Source organism: Ailuropoda melanoleuca, chromosome 2 (genome assembly GCF_002007445.2).
Source record: "Ailuropoda melanoleuca isolate Jingjing chromosome 2, ASM200744v2, whole genome shotgun sequence".
NCBI classification, from domain to species: domain Eukaryota; kingdom Metazoa; phylum Chordata; class Mammalia; order Carnivora; family Ursidae; genus Ailuropoda; species Ailuropoda melanoleuca.
This window is the reverse complement of record NC_048219.1, coordinates 33,481,217-33,495,628: the sequence shown is the minus strand read 5'-3', so window position 1 is coordinate 33,495,628 and position 14,412 is coordinate 33,481,217. Positions and strand designations below refer to the sequence as shown.

At 41.3% G+C, this 14,412-nt stretch overlaps 1 protein-coding gene across 12 annotated transcripts in view; it reads right to left on the bottom strand.

Moving 5' to 3' along the window:
• Window positions 1–6,101, bottom strand: part of FGGY (FGGY carbohydrate kinase domain containing) — a 414,009-nt gene extending 407,908 nt beyond the window's left edge. For 2 of the 12 annotated variants that reach the window (XR_004623203.1, XM_034653404.1), the window contains exon 1: window positions 4,780–4,910. Coding sequence is in view for 9 of the 12 variants with exons in the window: in XM_034653404.1 (XP_034509295.1) it covers window positions 4,780–4,804 (25 nt within the window). In the remaining 3 variants the exon portion in view is untranslated. Of the gene's footprint in view, window positions 1–4,779; window positions 4,934–5,963 lie in introns of those variants that run through there. The other 10 variants (XM_034653399.1, XM_034653435.1, XM_034653401.1 and 7 more) reach the window with 10 other exon arrangements.
• Between the last annotated feature and the right edge of the window lie 8,311 nt (window positions 6,102–14,412).

Genomic DNA, 14,412 nt, shown 5'->3' with positions numbered 1-14,412 from the left:
GAATTAAATTATAAATCAATAATAAAAAGATGAGTGTAAAGTCCTAAAATATTTGGAAACTGAATATCACACCTCCACCTAACACATGGATCAAAGAAGACATTTAAAAAAAATAGAAAGTATTTTAACTGAATGAAAATAAACATATAGCAAAAGTTACAGGATGCACTTGAAGCAGTAAATTTATAGCATCAAATGCCTATTAGAAAAGTCATCTCAAATAAATAATCTTAACTATCCACCTTAACAAATTAGAAAGAGAAGAGTAAAAGGAATCCAAAGTTAGCAGAAGAAAGGAAATAATAAATTTCAGAGGAGAAATCAGTAAGTTAAAAAAAAGAGAGAGAGAATAAATAAAACCAAAAGCTGTTTTTTGGATAAAATTAATAAATTTCTGGACAGAATGATCAGGAAAATAAAGAGAAAATATAATAATATTAGCATTATCTATATTAGGAATGAGGAAGATGAAATCACAACAGATTCTATAGATATTAAAATGATAAGGGACTATTATGAACAATTAAGATATGTACAAATTCCTTAAAATACAAAAACTATCAAACCTCGTTCAAGAAGAAACAGATGATGTGAACAGTCTTATATTACTTAATCAATTGAGTACTCCCTCTTCTCCACAAAAAACTAATAAACAAACTCCTAGACTAGATGGCTTCATAAGTGAATTTCATCAAACATTTAAAGAAGAAATAATACCACTTCTATACAAACTCTTCCAAAAAACTGAGTTGGAGGAAATATTTTCCAAATTATTTTACGAGGCCAGAATTATCTTGATAACAAAAGTATATCAATATTCATCATTAACACAGATGCAGAAATTCTTAAAATTTTAGCAAAGAGAATCCAACCAAATATAAAAAAGATAAAAGGTCCTGACCAAGTGGGATTTATCTCAGGAATACAAGGTTTTACTTTCAAAAAAAAACAAAAACAAAAACAAAAAAAACAAATGAATGTAATTCATCATATTGAGGTTAAAAAGATCTTAACAGAGAAAAAAGCAGCTGACAAAATACAATCTTTATTCTTCATTTAAAAAAAAAAACACAAAAAAAATACAGTATGTCTCAGCAAAGAAGGAATAGACAGAACTTCATAAACCTTCCTAAAAGACTTCTACAAAAATGTTCAACTAATATCATACACCATAGTTAATGATGAACAAATGTGTCTTCCTAAGATCAAAAACAAGACAAGGTGTCTGCCCTCATCACTTCCTTGCAACAACGAATAGCAGCTCTAGCCAGTGCACTGTATCAAGAAAATGAAGTATAAGGCATCCACACTAAATGGAAGACATAAGCTGTCATTTATTTACAGATAACATGATCACCTACATAGAAAATCTGATGGCATCTATAAAAAAGCTCTTAGAACTGGTAAGTAGTTTAGCAAGATGATCAATATACAAGCAGCAACAAATGAAGTTAAACTGTAAAAGATAATTTCATTTACAATGGCATCAAAAAATATGAAATACCTACAGATAATCTGACAAAGATGTGCAAGACCTAGCAACTGAAAGCTACAAAACATTGCTAAGAAAAATTAAGGAAGACCTAAGTAAATAAACAGATATACCGTCCATGAATCAGAACACTCAGTCTTTAGCTGTGCCCCCAAATTAATGTATAGATTCAAAGAAATTCCAATTAAAATCTAAACAGGCCTTTTTTCTGAAATTGAAAAAATGACTGTAAAAATATGGAAATGTAATGGTCCTAGAATAACCAAAACAACATTTGAAGTTGAAGGACCTATTCTACCTGACTTCAACACTAAATACGAAGCTACAGTGATTAGGATTATGATATTGGCATTAAAATAGATGAAGAGATTACTGGAACAAAATAAAACATCCAGAAATGGACCCACATGTATATGTCGTCAACTGATTTTAACCAAAGGCACAAAGTAATTCAATGGAGAAAGGATAGGCTTTTCAGAAAATGGTGCTTAACAATTAATGACATTACGTGAAAAAATTAACTTTGTTCCATATCTGGTGCTAAGGATTAACTTAAAATAACTCAAAATGGATTGTGGATTTAATGTAAAGCCAAAACAATGAAGCTTCTTAAAAAGCAGGATAAAATATTTGAGAGCTCGGGCTAGTCATGACTTCTTAGATAAAATTACCAAAACCGTGATCCGTAAAAGAATAAATTGATAAAACAGTCATCATCAAAATTACAAACTGACAAATTAGTCTTCACCAAAATTGAGAACTCTGCTTGTGAAAAGACACTTAAGAAAATGGAAAGTCAAGCCACAACATGGGAGAAAATATTTGCAAATTACAGGTGAGATAAAGAATTTGTAATTAGTACATAAAAAAAGCTCTCAAAACTCAGTAAGAAAACAAATAGCCCTTTTTTTTAAAAATGGATAAAAGATTTCATAAATACCTCACCCAAGAAGATATATGAAATATATATAGTCAAGTAAGCCCATGACAAGAAGCTTGAAAATATTAGTCATTAGGGAAATGTACATTAAAACCCCCGAAAAGAGGATTCCACGTTATCAGAATGGCTAAAATTTTAAAAAGGGACCACACCAAGTGCTGGAGTAATCGACAGTTTCATGCACCACTGAAGGGAATATAAAATGGCACATCACTTTGAAATATAGTTTCTTAAAAAGTTAAACATATACCCACCATGTGAACTAGCCATTCCACTTCTAGGTATTTAACCAAAAGAAATGAAAGCATACATCCATACAAAGATATGTACCTGAATAGTCAGAGCAGCTTTACTGAGAGTAGCCAAAAAGCAGCAAATAATCCAAATACCCATCAACAGGTAAATAAACAATGGTACAACCATACAACGTATAAAAGGAATGAACTATGTGCGCACACTCAACATGGACAAGTCTTAAGACGATTATGCTAAGTAAAAGCCACCACACAAAAAAGGATATACATTGTATGACCCCACAGATAAAACTCTAAAATAATATTAAAGAATCTCTAGCGGCACAAAGCAGATCACTAGTCAATGGGGGGTAGGTGTGGGATAGTGGGATAACCGGGGAGGTAGGGATTACAAAGGAGCCCGAGAAATCTTTATGGGTATTAGAAGTGTTCTTTATCTTAATTGTGACGATGGTTTCACAGATACCTACATATGTCAAAACATCTTGTATTAGACACTTTATATACAGTTTACTGTAGGTCAAGCATACCTCAATAAAGCTGTTGAAAAAACCCCCAGCTGGGAATGCCTTTTCCCTGCTGGCACGGTAACTGCTACATTGTTTCCCCATCCTTTACCTTCATCAGTAGTTAATTCCTAACCATTCTACAGCCAACCTTTGAACAATGCAGGAGCTAGACATACTGACCTCCTGCAATGTAAAAAGTCTGTGTATACCTTTTGACTCCCCAAAAACTTAACTTTCTACTAGCCTACTATTGATGAGAAACCTTATCAAAAACATGAACAGTCGATTAACATACATTTTGTATGTTATATGTATAACATACTGTATTCTTACAATAAAGTTAGCTAAAGAAAATCCTAAGGAAAAGAAAATACATCTACAGTACTGTAAAAAAAAAAAATCCATGTATAAGTGGACCTGCATTCCAACTTGTGTTCTAGGGTCAACAGCATTCTCATCTCTCTCTCCAGTCCCAGAACTATTACCCTAACCCATTTCTCACCTGTATTATAAAAGCCTCTCTCCAGTCTTCACCTCTCCAAGTCCGTTCCTGCCCTGCGGCCAGAATTAACTTCCTAAAACGCAAATCCTCGTCACTTCAGACAGCTCCTGATTGCTCTGGAGATACATTTCAAACTCCCTTACTATGACTCACCTGACCCTCCCTCATTTGGCCTTTTCACCTTTCCCAGACTCCTTTCTGGTGATTTCCCATCTTACCCTATCCTATCCAGCCACGCTAGTCAACAATGTGCCAGGTTATATAGTTTGGCACATGCTGTTCCCAAGTCAAATAATCCCCTTTCCTTTTGTCATTCCCCAGCCCACTCACACTGAGGCTTTGAAATTTTGCTCAGGGAATTATCTCCTCTGGGAAGTTTTCCACAAAACCCACATTGGGCCATTTGCCCTTCTCCCAATTCCTGAGAATTTCCCACATACTTTGCCACAGCTCTCAGTATCATATAATCTCCCTCTTCAGACTAGATAGAAGCAGACTGAGTGAAAGACTAAAAGTGGAGACCAAGTCTTGTTCATCTTTGCTTTCCCGGAGCCGACCACAGTACCAGGCCCAGAATACATGCCACAAGATTAGTGAATAAGTGAATGAATGAAAGAACTGGTTTGGATGACCCCTTACACCACCACCTGGGCTGATCCTGTATTTCTTCTTATAAGAGATGGGCAGGTGAGGTTAAATGATCTCTGTAGTACATTCTGGTAAAATAATTATTTCAAATCTCCTGGCAGGAGGCCAGGGGTCCCCACTCTGGCTGGGCAAGATTCATTACCTCAAACTGTTTTCAAAACCAGCTGGTAATTGACTGTGATTTGAACTAAGTGAAAGGTTAGGGAAAGGGAACCAGACTCCAGGAAAAGACAAGGCCCACAGCAAAAATTAACACAGCCTGGAAGAAGGCCCAGTCTCCTCCCAGTAAACTTCTTAATTTCATCCAGAAAGACACAGCTCTCCACCCTCGGGGTTATTCCCTTCTCCCAATACACATGTTTTGATATCCAAATCCAGCAAGGGAGGCTCCCAAGCTCCTTTCCCCTCAAAATCAATCTCCAGGCCCTTCTCACCCTCTCTGGTCTGTTCCCCCATCATCCTTAATCAACAGTCCTCTGGGCCTCCCACATGAAGGTCCTCCTCAGCTGATCCCTTTAAGAGCCAGGACAGTGATCATCAGGTCAAGAGCCAGGCTGAGGGCCTGATTAACAGGAGACTCCCAGAAGACCAAGAGGCAGTGAGAAGGCTGCAAGACCCAGCTGGCAACATAAAAAGTAAAAAAAAAAAAAAAAAAAAAAAAAAAAAAAAAAAAAAAAAAAAAATTTGGATATACATTTGGTGGATCACTAAAAAAAGGAGAAAAGCAAGCAAAACAAAGCAAAACTGTACCATCTGTGTAACAGCCACAAACCTAGAGAAGACGTGCCTTCTTTCTTACTGATTTGCAATTCAAAAGTGTAATCACTTCCTCCTTCCAGATCTCCTATTTCAAAAATTAACCTAATGCTCTTCCATATCTTGGTAATGACTGACCCTTTAATTTAGGGACGAAACTAGTTAAGACATGAGAACTGCTTTCGTGGAAAAAAGCCAATGATTAGGGAAATTCACCATTTTGCATCTTGTCAATCCTTAAAAGAAGGGAAATGAATTAAAATGGAAAGATAATCCTAGGCCTTTCCTACCCAGGGTAACTGTAACCAAACAGCATTATACCGTCTAAAATAAAATGCACCTCAAACATTATCGCAAGCTGCTCAAAGCGTTTCAAGTTACAAGCAGCACTGGCCTTTAAAAATCTCTTAGGTAGCCAAATGTTTATTAAAAGCTCAAAACTGCCTGGGAAAAAATAACCTAAAACAAGGGTCCAGGGGAAGGGAAGGGGTGACGGGACGCTGGAGTGAACAGTTAACTGGTCAGGGATGGCAGAAGACCCCGGGTTCCCGACATCTCAGAGGCAGCCCTGGGGATGCAGTAAAGGCCGACCCTTCCCTTGAGTGGCCGGACGCCTCACTCAGGAGAGGACACAGGGAACTCTACATCGTCCTGGGGGCCGAGACTGGGCCGGCACAAGACTTAAGCGGCCAAGGCTTCAGCGGCCTGAGCCGGACGACGAGGAGGAAGAGGCGGCGACTGCGGAAAAGGGGAGGGAGGCTTGGGCCGGGTGCGCTGTCGGGTTGGAAAACGTGGGCGCTGCGAGCCTGCGCGCCTGCAAAAGCCCCACTGCACACGTGGGACTGGGAGGAGGGTCACTTACTTGTCCAATCTGAAATTACATTTTAGCTAGCGGCGCTCTGAAGGTTGCCGCACGGAGCTGCACCGCGCGGGGTAGGGCGGTCCTTGAGGGCTGCTGCGGCGGCGCCCCGCCCCTGGCCCCGCCCCCGCCGGACGCGGCCCCTGTAACACGCGCCCTGATTGGCCCTTTGAACCGCTCCGGAGATTGGCCCGCGCTTCCGCCCGCTCGCCTGTCGCCGGACTCCGCTCGCTGGGGGCGTGGACTGCAGCCTAGCCGCGGCTCCTCCCATCTCTTGGACTTTTAAAGGCACCGAGCTGACGCCCGCAAACTCTCCGCAGCCTCTGTTGCCTGTGTGTGTGTCGGGTGTGTATCCTATAGTCACTTCTCAACATTTACAGGACTGTTGTAGGCGGATGTAATTAATAATAATATTTACTGAATGCTTACTTTGTGCCTGGTCTTGTTTCTGATACTTTACATGAATTTATGCCCATAATCCTTTGGCCAGCCCTCTATGTGGTGTCACAGTCTTCACATCGACAAAGCAGATAGGTCCTACCTTTGCCCAAGTTACAATCTGTGAGCTGTGGACACACCTACCTCATTGAATCCTCAGGATGCTTGCCTTTGCTATAAGCCAGGTAGTATCTGTCCCTATTTATAGATGCGAAGAGTCAGAAACGTTTCCTGCTTGTTCTGAAACACACAGCGAGCTACTAGGGAACCAGGAGAGTTCCAATCTGGGATCCAATCTGAGCTGTTTCCCTTGAAAAGGCAGGTTCCCAGGCTGATGGGACTGGAGATTTGGAAGATAGTTTAGCAAGTCGCTGAATCCAAACCCTTTGCTTTCCTAGAAAAGTAAACCGAAGCCCAGTAAAGGGAAGTGAGTTTCCAAAGACACAGCATATACAAGAGTAAGCACAGGTAAGAGCAGTGATCTCACTGAACTGGCGTATTTGCCATGTGCATTACATTCGCAGTCTGCTGTTCTGGTAACAACCCCTCAAATCAATAGATGCCCTTATCTTTGTCCTACAGGTGAGGATACTGACTCAGTGAGGGTGAGGCCATATGATTAGCTACATCTGCTAGGGGTCCTGTTTTGGGATCATTTTCTTTCTTCTACACCAGAACTCCTCCCCTTTCATTTCCAACAAATATCCGAAGGACCATGGACGCTAGGAAGACAGGAGGTACTGGGATCTCATTACTTAGCACCTGGTTGCATTATAGTGTACAATAGGAATAATAATATTAAGACCTGTTCATCTTAACCTTTCTGAAGTACTGTGAAGAGCAAATAAGGTAATAGTTATGGGAATACTTTGTAAAGTGTGAGATGCTGAATACAGGGAACGCATAGCTTCTAGATCTTCCTCAGTGTACCCCAGGAATAGAATACACAAAACACACTTGTTGCCTCATGAGCTATGGCAGGAGGTCTCATTTTGGCTAGACTTGAACAAATGTGGATTTGCTGTCTAGACTTTATGTATGTCTCTGTTTCTAGGCTTTTTGTAGTTGATTTTTGGTTTGTTTCCTCTTATTATCATAGTATCATTAGTAATAATAGCAATTATAGCCCTGTGGCTAGAGCTCTAGTAGCTATTTTGGACCATGAGAGAACCATAAGAATAAAAGCCACGCACAGCAAAGCAACAGGATGAGAAGGCTGGGGTTGCCAACACCATGCCCCACCAGACCAACACCCACTGCTCACTTCCATATGAAAGAAATAAACTGCTGTCTTATGCAAGACCCCTTCATTCTGTGTTTTCTGTCACATGGGGCCAAACCTAATCACAACTGATACATACACCTTACCTGGTGCAAATCCTCCAGCAACTCCATAAAGTGATGGATGCCAGAAAGTATAAAGGACTTGTTCAAGGTCATCCAGCCAAGGGTCAGAGTTGTGATTCTGAGACCAATTTTCATTCTCAATTTCAATTATGACCCACCGCCTATTGTGAATGAATGAGTCCATTTTTTTTTCTAATTCCATTCCATTCATTTATTCGAGGGGGTGGCAAACTTTTTCTGTACGGGACCAAATATTAAATATTTTAGACGTTGTGAGCCATACCATTTCTGTTTCAACTACTCAACTCTGCCTTTGTAGTGCAGAAACAGCCATAGATAATAGTAAATGTGTGGGTGTGACTATGTTTCAGAAAAACTTAATTTACTAAAACAGACAGAGGGGTAATGTGGCCCCTGATTTTTTTGATATTGATGTTCCATCACAAAAATGCATTGGAACTACATTCCAGAAGGTGGGGGATTGTGACATTGCAGACACCCTCACACTTTTTACCAATGTAAAGGGTCGTGCATGACCATGTAATCCAAAAGAGGATCCCTAAACTGAGAGTTATGAGACGGGTCAGTGAGTTTATATCTGCCAGTGAAACCAGGTCTATATCCCGCACCACCCCTAATTGCCTCAGTTTCCCCATGTATTAGGAACAAATAACAATACAAATGTTATCCATACGTCCCCATTTTCTATGGCTGCAGTGAGACTGAGATGAGATGATACACATAATCATATTTCGAAAGCTGTAACTATTATCCAATTCTGTGTATATTGCTTCACCTCAGGAAAAGCCATATATCCTCCTCTGTATCCTTCAGTTCCCTGTCCTTATTCTTCGATCATGGAATTCACAGAACGTATGAAATGCCTAGCAATTATTGCTGTGTATGTTTATATCCCCTTTCCTCCTCTCCAACTCTCCATAAGGGGTTATTGTGTTGCGTTGGATCAGAAGACTTGATTAGTGGAAAGTCTAGACAGCCCTCCGAGTTATTGCTGGGCCACATGAGGATCATGCACAGTCATTGTCCACTAGGCACTTCACAAGTCACAATGGAAAAAGCAGCACCCCGGATTTAAGCAAGACAGAAAGAAATGCATTGTGAAACTCTGGAAACCAGCTGAGCTGGAAATTTGTGTAATTTCCTTCCTGCTCAGAGACAGTTCTGTAGAGCACCAGGACGCACATGGGAGACCCTGTGCTCCCTCTGATGACCCGGGGTGGCCTTGTGACTCTCTAATGGCATTCTCTGATGGTTTTTCCTTCCATTCGCAACCTGCCCCCTCACCAGAGAAAAGACAAATTTTCCCTGAGATCCTTAGAGTCACAGCACAGAAATAGATATAGTTATTCCTTTACCTATGAATTCATTTATTCATTCATACATTCATGTATCAATTCATTTAACAAAGATTCATTGAGTGCCTACTGTTGTAGGCACTAAAGAGATGGTGTTGAGAAGAACAAATGTTCTATGCTCACAGGACTTACAGTCATGAAACAGACATTCAATAAATAAGCATGCAGGTATATAATGGACTCAGTTGCAAGTAGAAAGGGAAATAGGACACTATGAGAGAAGGAACTGAGATTAAGGTCTAACTGATGATTTTGAGTGTTTTACATAATAATCTCAGGTCTTCAACAATCCTCTGAAGTGGCTAGTCTCACAACCATTGTACAGATAGGTAAACTGAGGCTCAGGGAGATCAGGTAGCTGACCTAAGCCTATTACTAAGTTTGAAGTGGGCTGTGATCTCTCTAGTACTCCACAAATGCAGAAGGTGAAAATTTTCCTACCTCCCGCCTTTGCACATGATATGCCTCCTCTGCCTTGAAAGCCGCCCTCTCCTGCTTTTCTTACTGGGTTCATATTCTGCCTTCGGCATCTAGCAGAGGGCCTATTCCTCTGCCAAGTTGCCACTTCTATTTGAGGACTCAATACATCTCTTCTAGACTCCTACAAGCACTGTTCGTTGTCTATTGTTCATGTGGTGCTGAACCTAGGACACCTTGTAGAGTGAATTCTTTTTTACAGGCTTGCCCTGATGTCCTTGCTCACAGTCTGGGAGCAGCATAGGCTGCTAAAGCCAGACATACCTGGACTCTTCTCCCAGTTCTGTGTTTTCTGGGTGACTTACAAGAAGTTTCTTAGCCTCTCTGTATTTTAATTTCCTTGGAGAATAATAATATTGATTCTTGAGATATACCGTAAAACGTTTGTCCCAGTGCTAAACAGGTAGGAAGTGCTCCACAGTGCTCAGTCTTCCATCCATTTCCATTCCCTAGATTGGAAGCCTCTGGAAGGCAAGAACCATGCCTTCTACTTTACAGTCTCAGCAATTACCACAGTGCTCTGTAAGAGCAGGTATGTGATTAGTCTATAATTACGGCAGTGACAGCCCTTACCTGCCAACTGGGTCCCTCACTGCTAATGAAACTTGTTTTCTCCAGTCTTTCTTCCTTTCTTTCCTTTTCAACTTAGACTCTTTTAAACCTCCCTTAAACTTGATCCTCTGGCAGGAACAGGTGCCACTGCAAACACATTCTATTTTTTCCAAATCTACACTGTCAGCTCGGAAGGCAAATAACCGTAATAGTTCACTGAAGCCCAAACAGATGGTCAATAAGGGAAAACCACTTTCTAGAAGGGCCTGCTGAGCTCTCCACTCTGACTACCACCTAGAGCCATATTTTATACACAAACTCATGAGTTTGTTCAGCCCTCATCTCTGAAGGATGCCAGTAGCTCATTTCCAAAGACAGGAGAACGCTCCAACTTACTTTATTATTTACTGACTACTTATTACCTGTCCTTGGCTGCCTGCCTTCATGTCTTCACTCAGCAAACATCTACTGAATACTGAGCACATGCTAAGGGCCAGGCCAGAGCTGCTGCTACCATAAAAGCACAGGTGAAATGCTGTGGGCACCCCAAGGCCAGTGAGAAGAAGAGGGGGTACAGAGTACTAGGGGAGAGGAAAGTTTGCACTAACTTTCCGCTGAGTGCTGTGATCCGTACCTCCTCGTGCAGTCTCAGTGATTCCTCCCCAACTCCCACGTATGGGGGTAGGGATTGCTGCTGAAGAAGGGAAGGCTCACAACGGTGAAACAACTTGACCGAGGTCATCGATCACAAGACCACATGTCAGGCTGCCAAAGGGGGAGTTTTTACTGAGGAGCTGATGTGGGCAGAGACGCTCATGCTGGATCTAAAGGCTTCCAGTGAAGCAAGTCCTAGTAATCTCACTGGTTTCAACCCATAGCCCCCATTTTCCCCTCTGGGTTTGATCTGCTCACCTACTTCCCAGTTCCAAGACCTCACTCACCATCAAAACCAGTTCCGCACCATCTGTATCTTTCGCCCCTACCACCACCTGATCACAACCCCATAGCCTCTCGGCTGTGAGTCATTTTAATAAAAGTGCAAACTCTGTGATGAGCCCTGACAACAATGTGCAACCCTAAACCCTTCCTGTGTTTTTCTGCAATGAGGCAACAGGTGGAAGAAGAGAGTCCAGGGCCATGAGATGATGACAAGGCCAAAACAGAAGTGGGAGGCAGACTGCTGCACGTGCTTGCTCAAGACCTCGGGGCCCAGTCAAAGATGGGGGCCCCTGGAGCCTGGGCAGTATGCAGACTTCGGTTGGAAGGAGGGTGCCATGAACTTCTCTAGAATCGGGTCCTTTGGAAAGCATTAGAGAGCATTGGGTGGTTTTCAGAGTAGATTCTATGGGAAGTTTCCTACAGGGCAAAGGAGAGACGGAATGAGCTTCCAGGCCTTCCAAAATGTCCCCCTTCCCTGCCAAGTTGTTCTTTTCTCCAGGACACCAGAGGAGGGGGCTAGTGGGGGCTGAAATCCAGGCTCCACTCTGCTCGCTGAACTCTGTGCCTGTGAAGCTGCTCTGCCCCACCAGAGAGGTCAACTTTTCCCAATTCACACAATGTACAAAACGGAATTTTGATAGCTTTGTTCGCCCCATTGCCCCCAGGACACACACATGCAAACACAGGTACACATCCAGCCACACAGCACATACACACAGACACACACAGAAGCACAACCATATGCCCATAATTGCACAAACACACATGTAGACCTCTAGCCACGCCACACACAGAGCAAACAGACACATACAGACGTGAACACCACTCATACCATATACCACACATGCATAAACAGGCTTACACAAATGCAAACAAAACCACAAGAAGGTGCACAGACGTATACCCACGGACACAAATATAGTCACATGGAGATATAGACAGACAAATCACACAAACACATGTACCCTCAGACACACACATGCACACACATGCACATATAGTCTCATACTCGCTTTACACCACTCACATATAAATACACATATATGTAGACACACAGACCACACAGGTACATACACACATAAATACACATATACAGATACACAGATAAACACACATACGTACGACTTTAACAAGAACCATTCTACTTTATCAATTTGACATGACAAATTCTATTACAAATTTCACTGGACAAATGCTCCACTACTGAAAGAAAGGGAGTTAATTTGCTGTTTTAGAGGATTCATTTTTTAAAATTCATTTATCAAATATTACTGATGACAATATGTAGAAATGAAATGATAGTGGGAAGAAAGGTACACTCAGATATGATAATGGTAGGTCTTCTCATGACAGGAGTCTGGCAATTAATTTTATTTTCAGTTTATATCATGATGAAAGATTTGTGACTTTCAATACTGCTACATAACATATAGAGTCAGGACTCCAGTGGCGCCTGGGTAGCTCAGTTGTTGGGCGGCTGCATTTGGCTCAGGTCATGATCTCAGGGCCTTGGGATTGAGCCCCATGTTGGGCTCCCTGCTCAGTGGGGAGGCTGCTTATCCCTCTGCCGTCCCCCCAACCCCGCCGCTAGTGTGCTCTCCCTCTGTCTCTCTCTCAAATAAATAAAAATAAAATCTTTTTTTAAAAAGATTATTTATTTATTTATTTGACACAGAGAGAGAGATAGTCAGCAAGAGAGGGAACACAAGCAGGCGGAGTGGGAGAGGAAGAAGCAGGCTCCCAGCGGAGCAGGGAGCCCAATGCAGGGCTCTATCCCAGGACCCTGGGATCACACCCTGAGCCAAAGGCAGATGGCTTAACGACTGAGCCACCCAGGCGCCCCAGATAAAAATAAAATCTTTTTAAAAAAAGAATCAGGACTCCTACTTCATGGTTTATACATTTTCAGAACTTAAAAGTATTGGTATTTACCCCAACTTCTTCCCCTGCCAAAGGACTTCTGGAGCTGCGGAAAATGTTACGGGGACTTGGCTGTAAGGGTATAACATTATTAAGGAGTATACTAGACAGGAATGTTTTGGTTGTAAGAAATAAAAATATAACCCAGACTTGATTAAATAAATAACAAATACACAAACAAACCAAAAGGCAATTTATTGTCTCATATATTTTGACAGTTCAAAAAGTGGGCGAACTTCACGAAAGGCTGGATCCAGGGATATAAATTATGTCTTCAAGGATTTTTATTCTCCATTTTTTATGTCTCAGTTCCTGTGTTGACTTCATACTCAAGTAGCATCAATTCATGTGGTAGCAGAGGTGGCCAGCAATTGCTTTAGCCTTATGATGTCCTTATGAATCCTGATGGGAGGTGGGTGAGTGTCTGTCCATGCTCCTATTTCTTGCAAGACTGCTGGACAAAGCTTTAACTGGCCCAGTTTTGGTCAAGTATCCATCCCTAGGGATGGATTAAAAAGAAGTAATCTTCACCTGAACCAGAAAAACTGAATAATGAGGGTTGAGGATGACCCCCCAAAGTGATAAAAGACAGAAAAAGCAATATAGATTTCCTCCTCCCTACTTCCAGATATACTCATGGGTCAGGATCTGTGCTGGAGGCTGGGGGCACAAAATAAAAAATGTTCACATTTTTTTCCTCTAGGAATTCACAGCCTAGTGATAGAAATGGCATGTAAGTAAATAGTACAGGATGCGGAAGGCAATAACCACAAAATAAAAGTCTGGTAAAATAAACTTCATTAAACAACACTAAACAAATGAATAGGCAAGCAGAGAGTGGGAAGAAATATTCATAAAACATTTTTATTTTTTAAAACCCCCCCCAAACATTCCAATTTTTAAAAATAGGGAAAAAGCTTGGACACTTCATAAAAGAAGGCACACGAATGGCCAATAAATCCATGAAAAGTTGCTCAACATCGTTAGTTAACAGAGAAATACAAATTCAAACCACAGGGAGATACCACTACCTAACATCTAGAATGGCTAAAATTAAAGAGACTGACAACAAGTATTGGAGATAATGGGGAGCAGCTGAGCTCTCCTATATTCATGGTGAGAACATAAAATAGTACAATCGTTTTGTAAAATCATACATCTACACTATGACCCAGCAATTCGTGCGTAGGTATTAACCCAAGATAAAGAAACACATATTCACAAAAAAAGATTTGTATGTGAACGTTCATATAAGTTTTATCGTTAAGAGCTCCAGACTGGAAATAGCCCAAATGTCCATTAACATGAGAATGGATAAGCAAACTGTGGTGGACCCATACAACGGAATATTACTCAGTCATAAAAAGGAATGAAGTACTGATACATGTAATGACACGAACGAA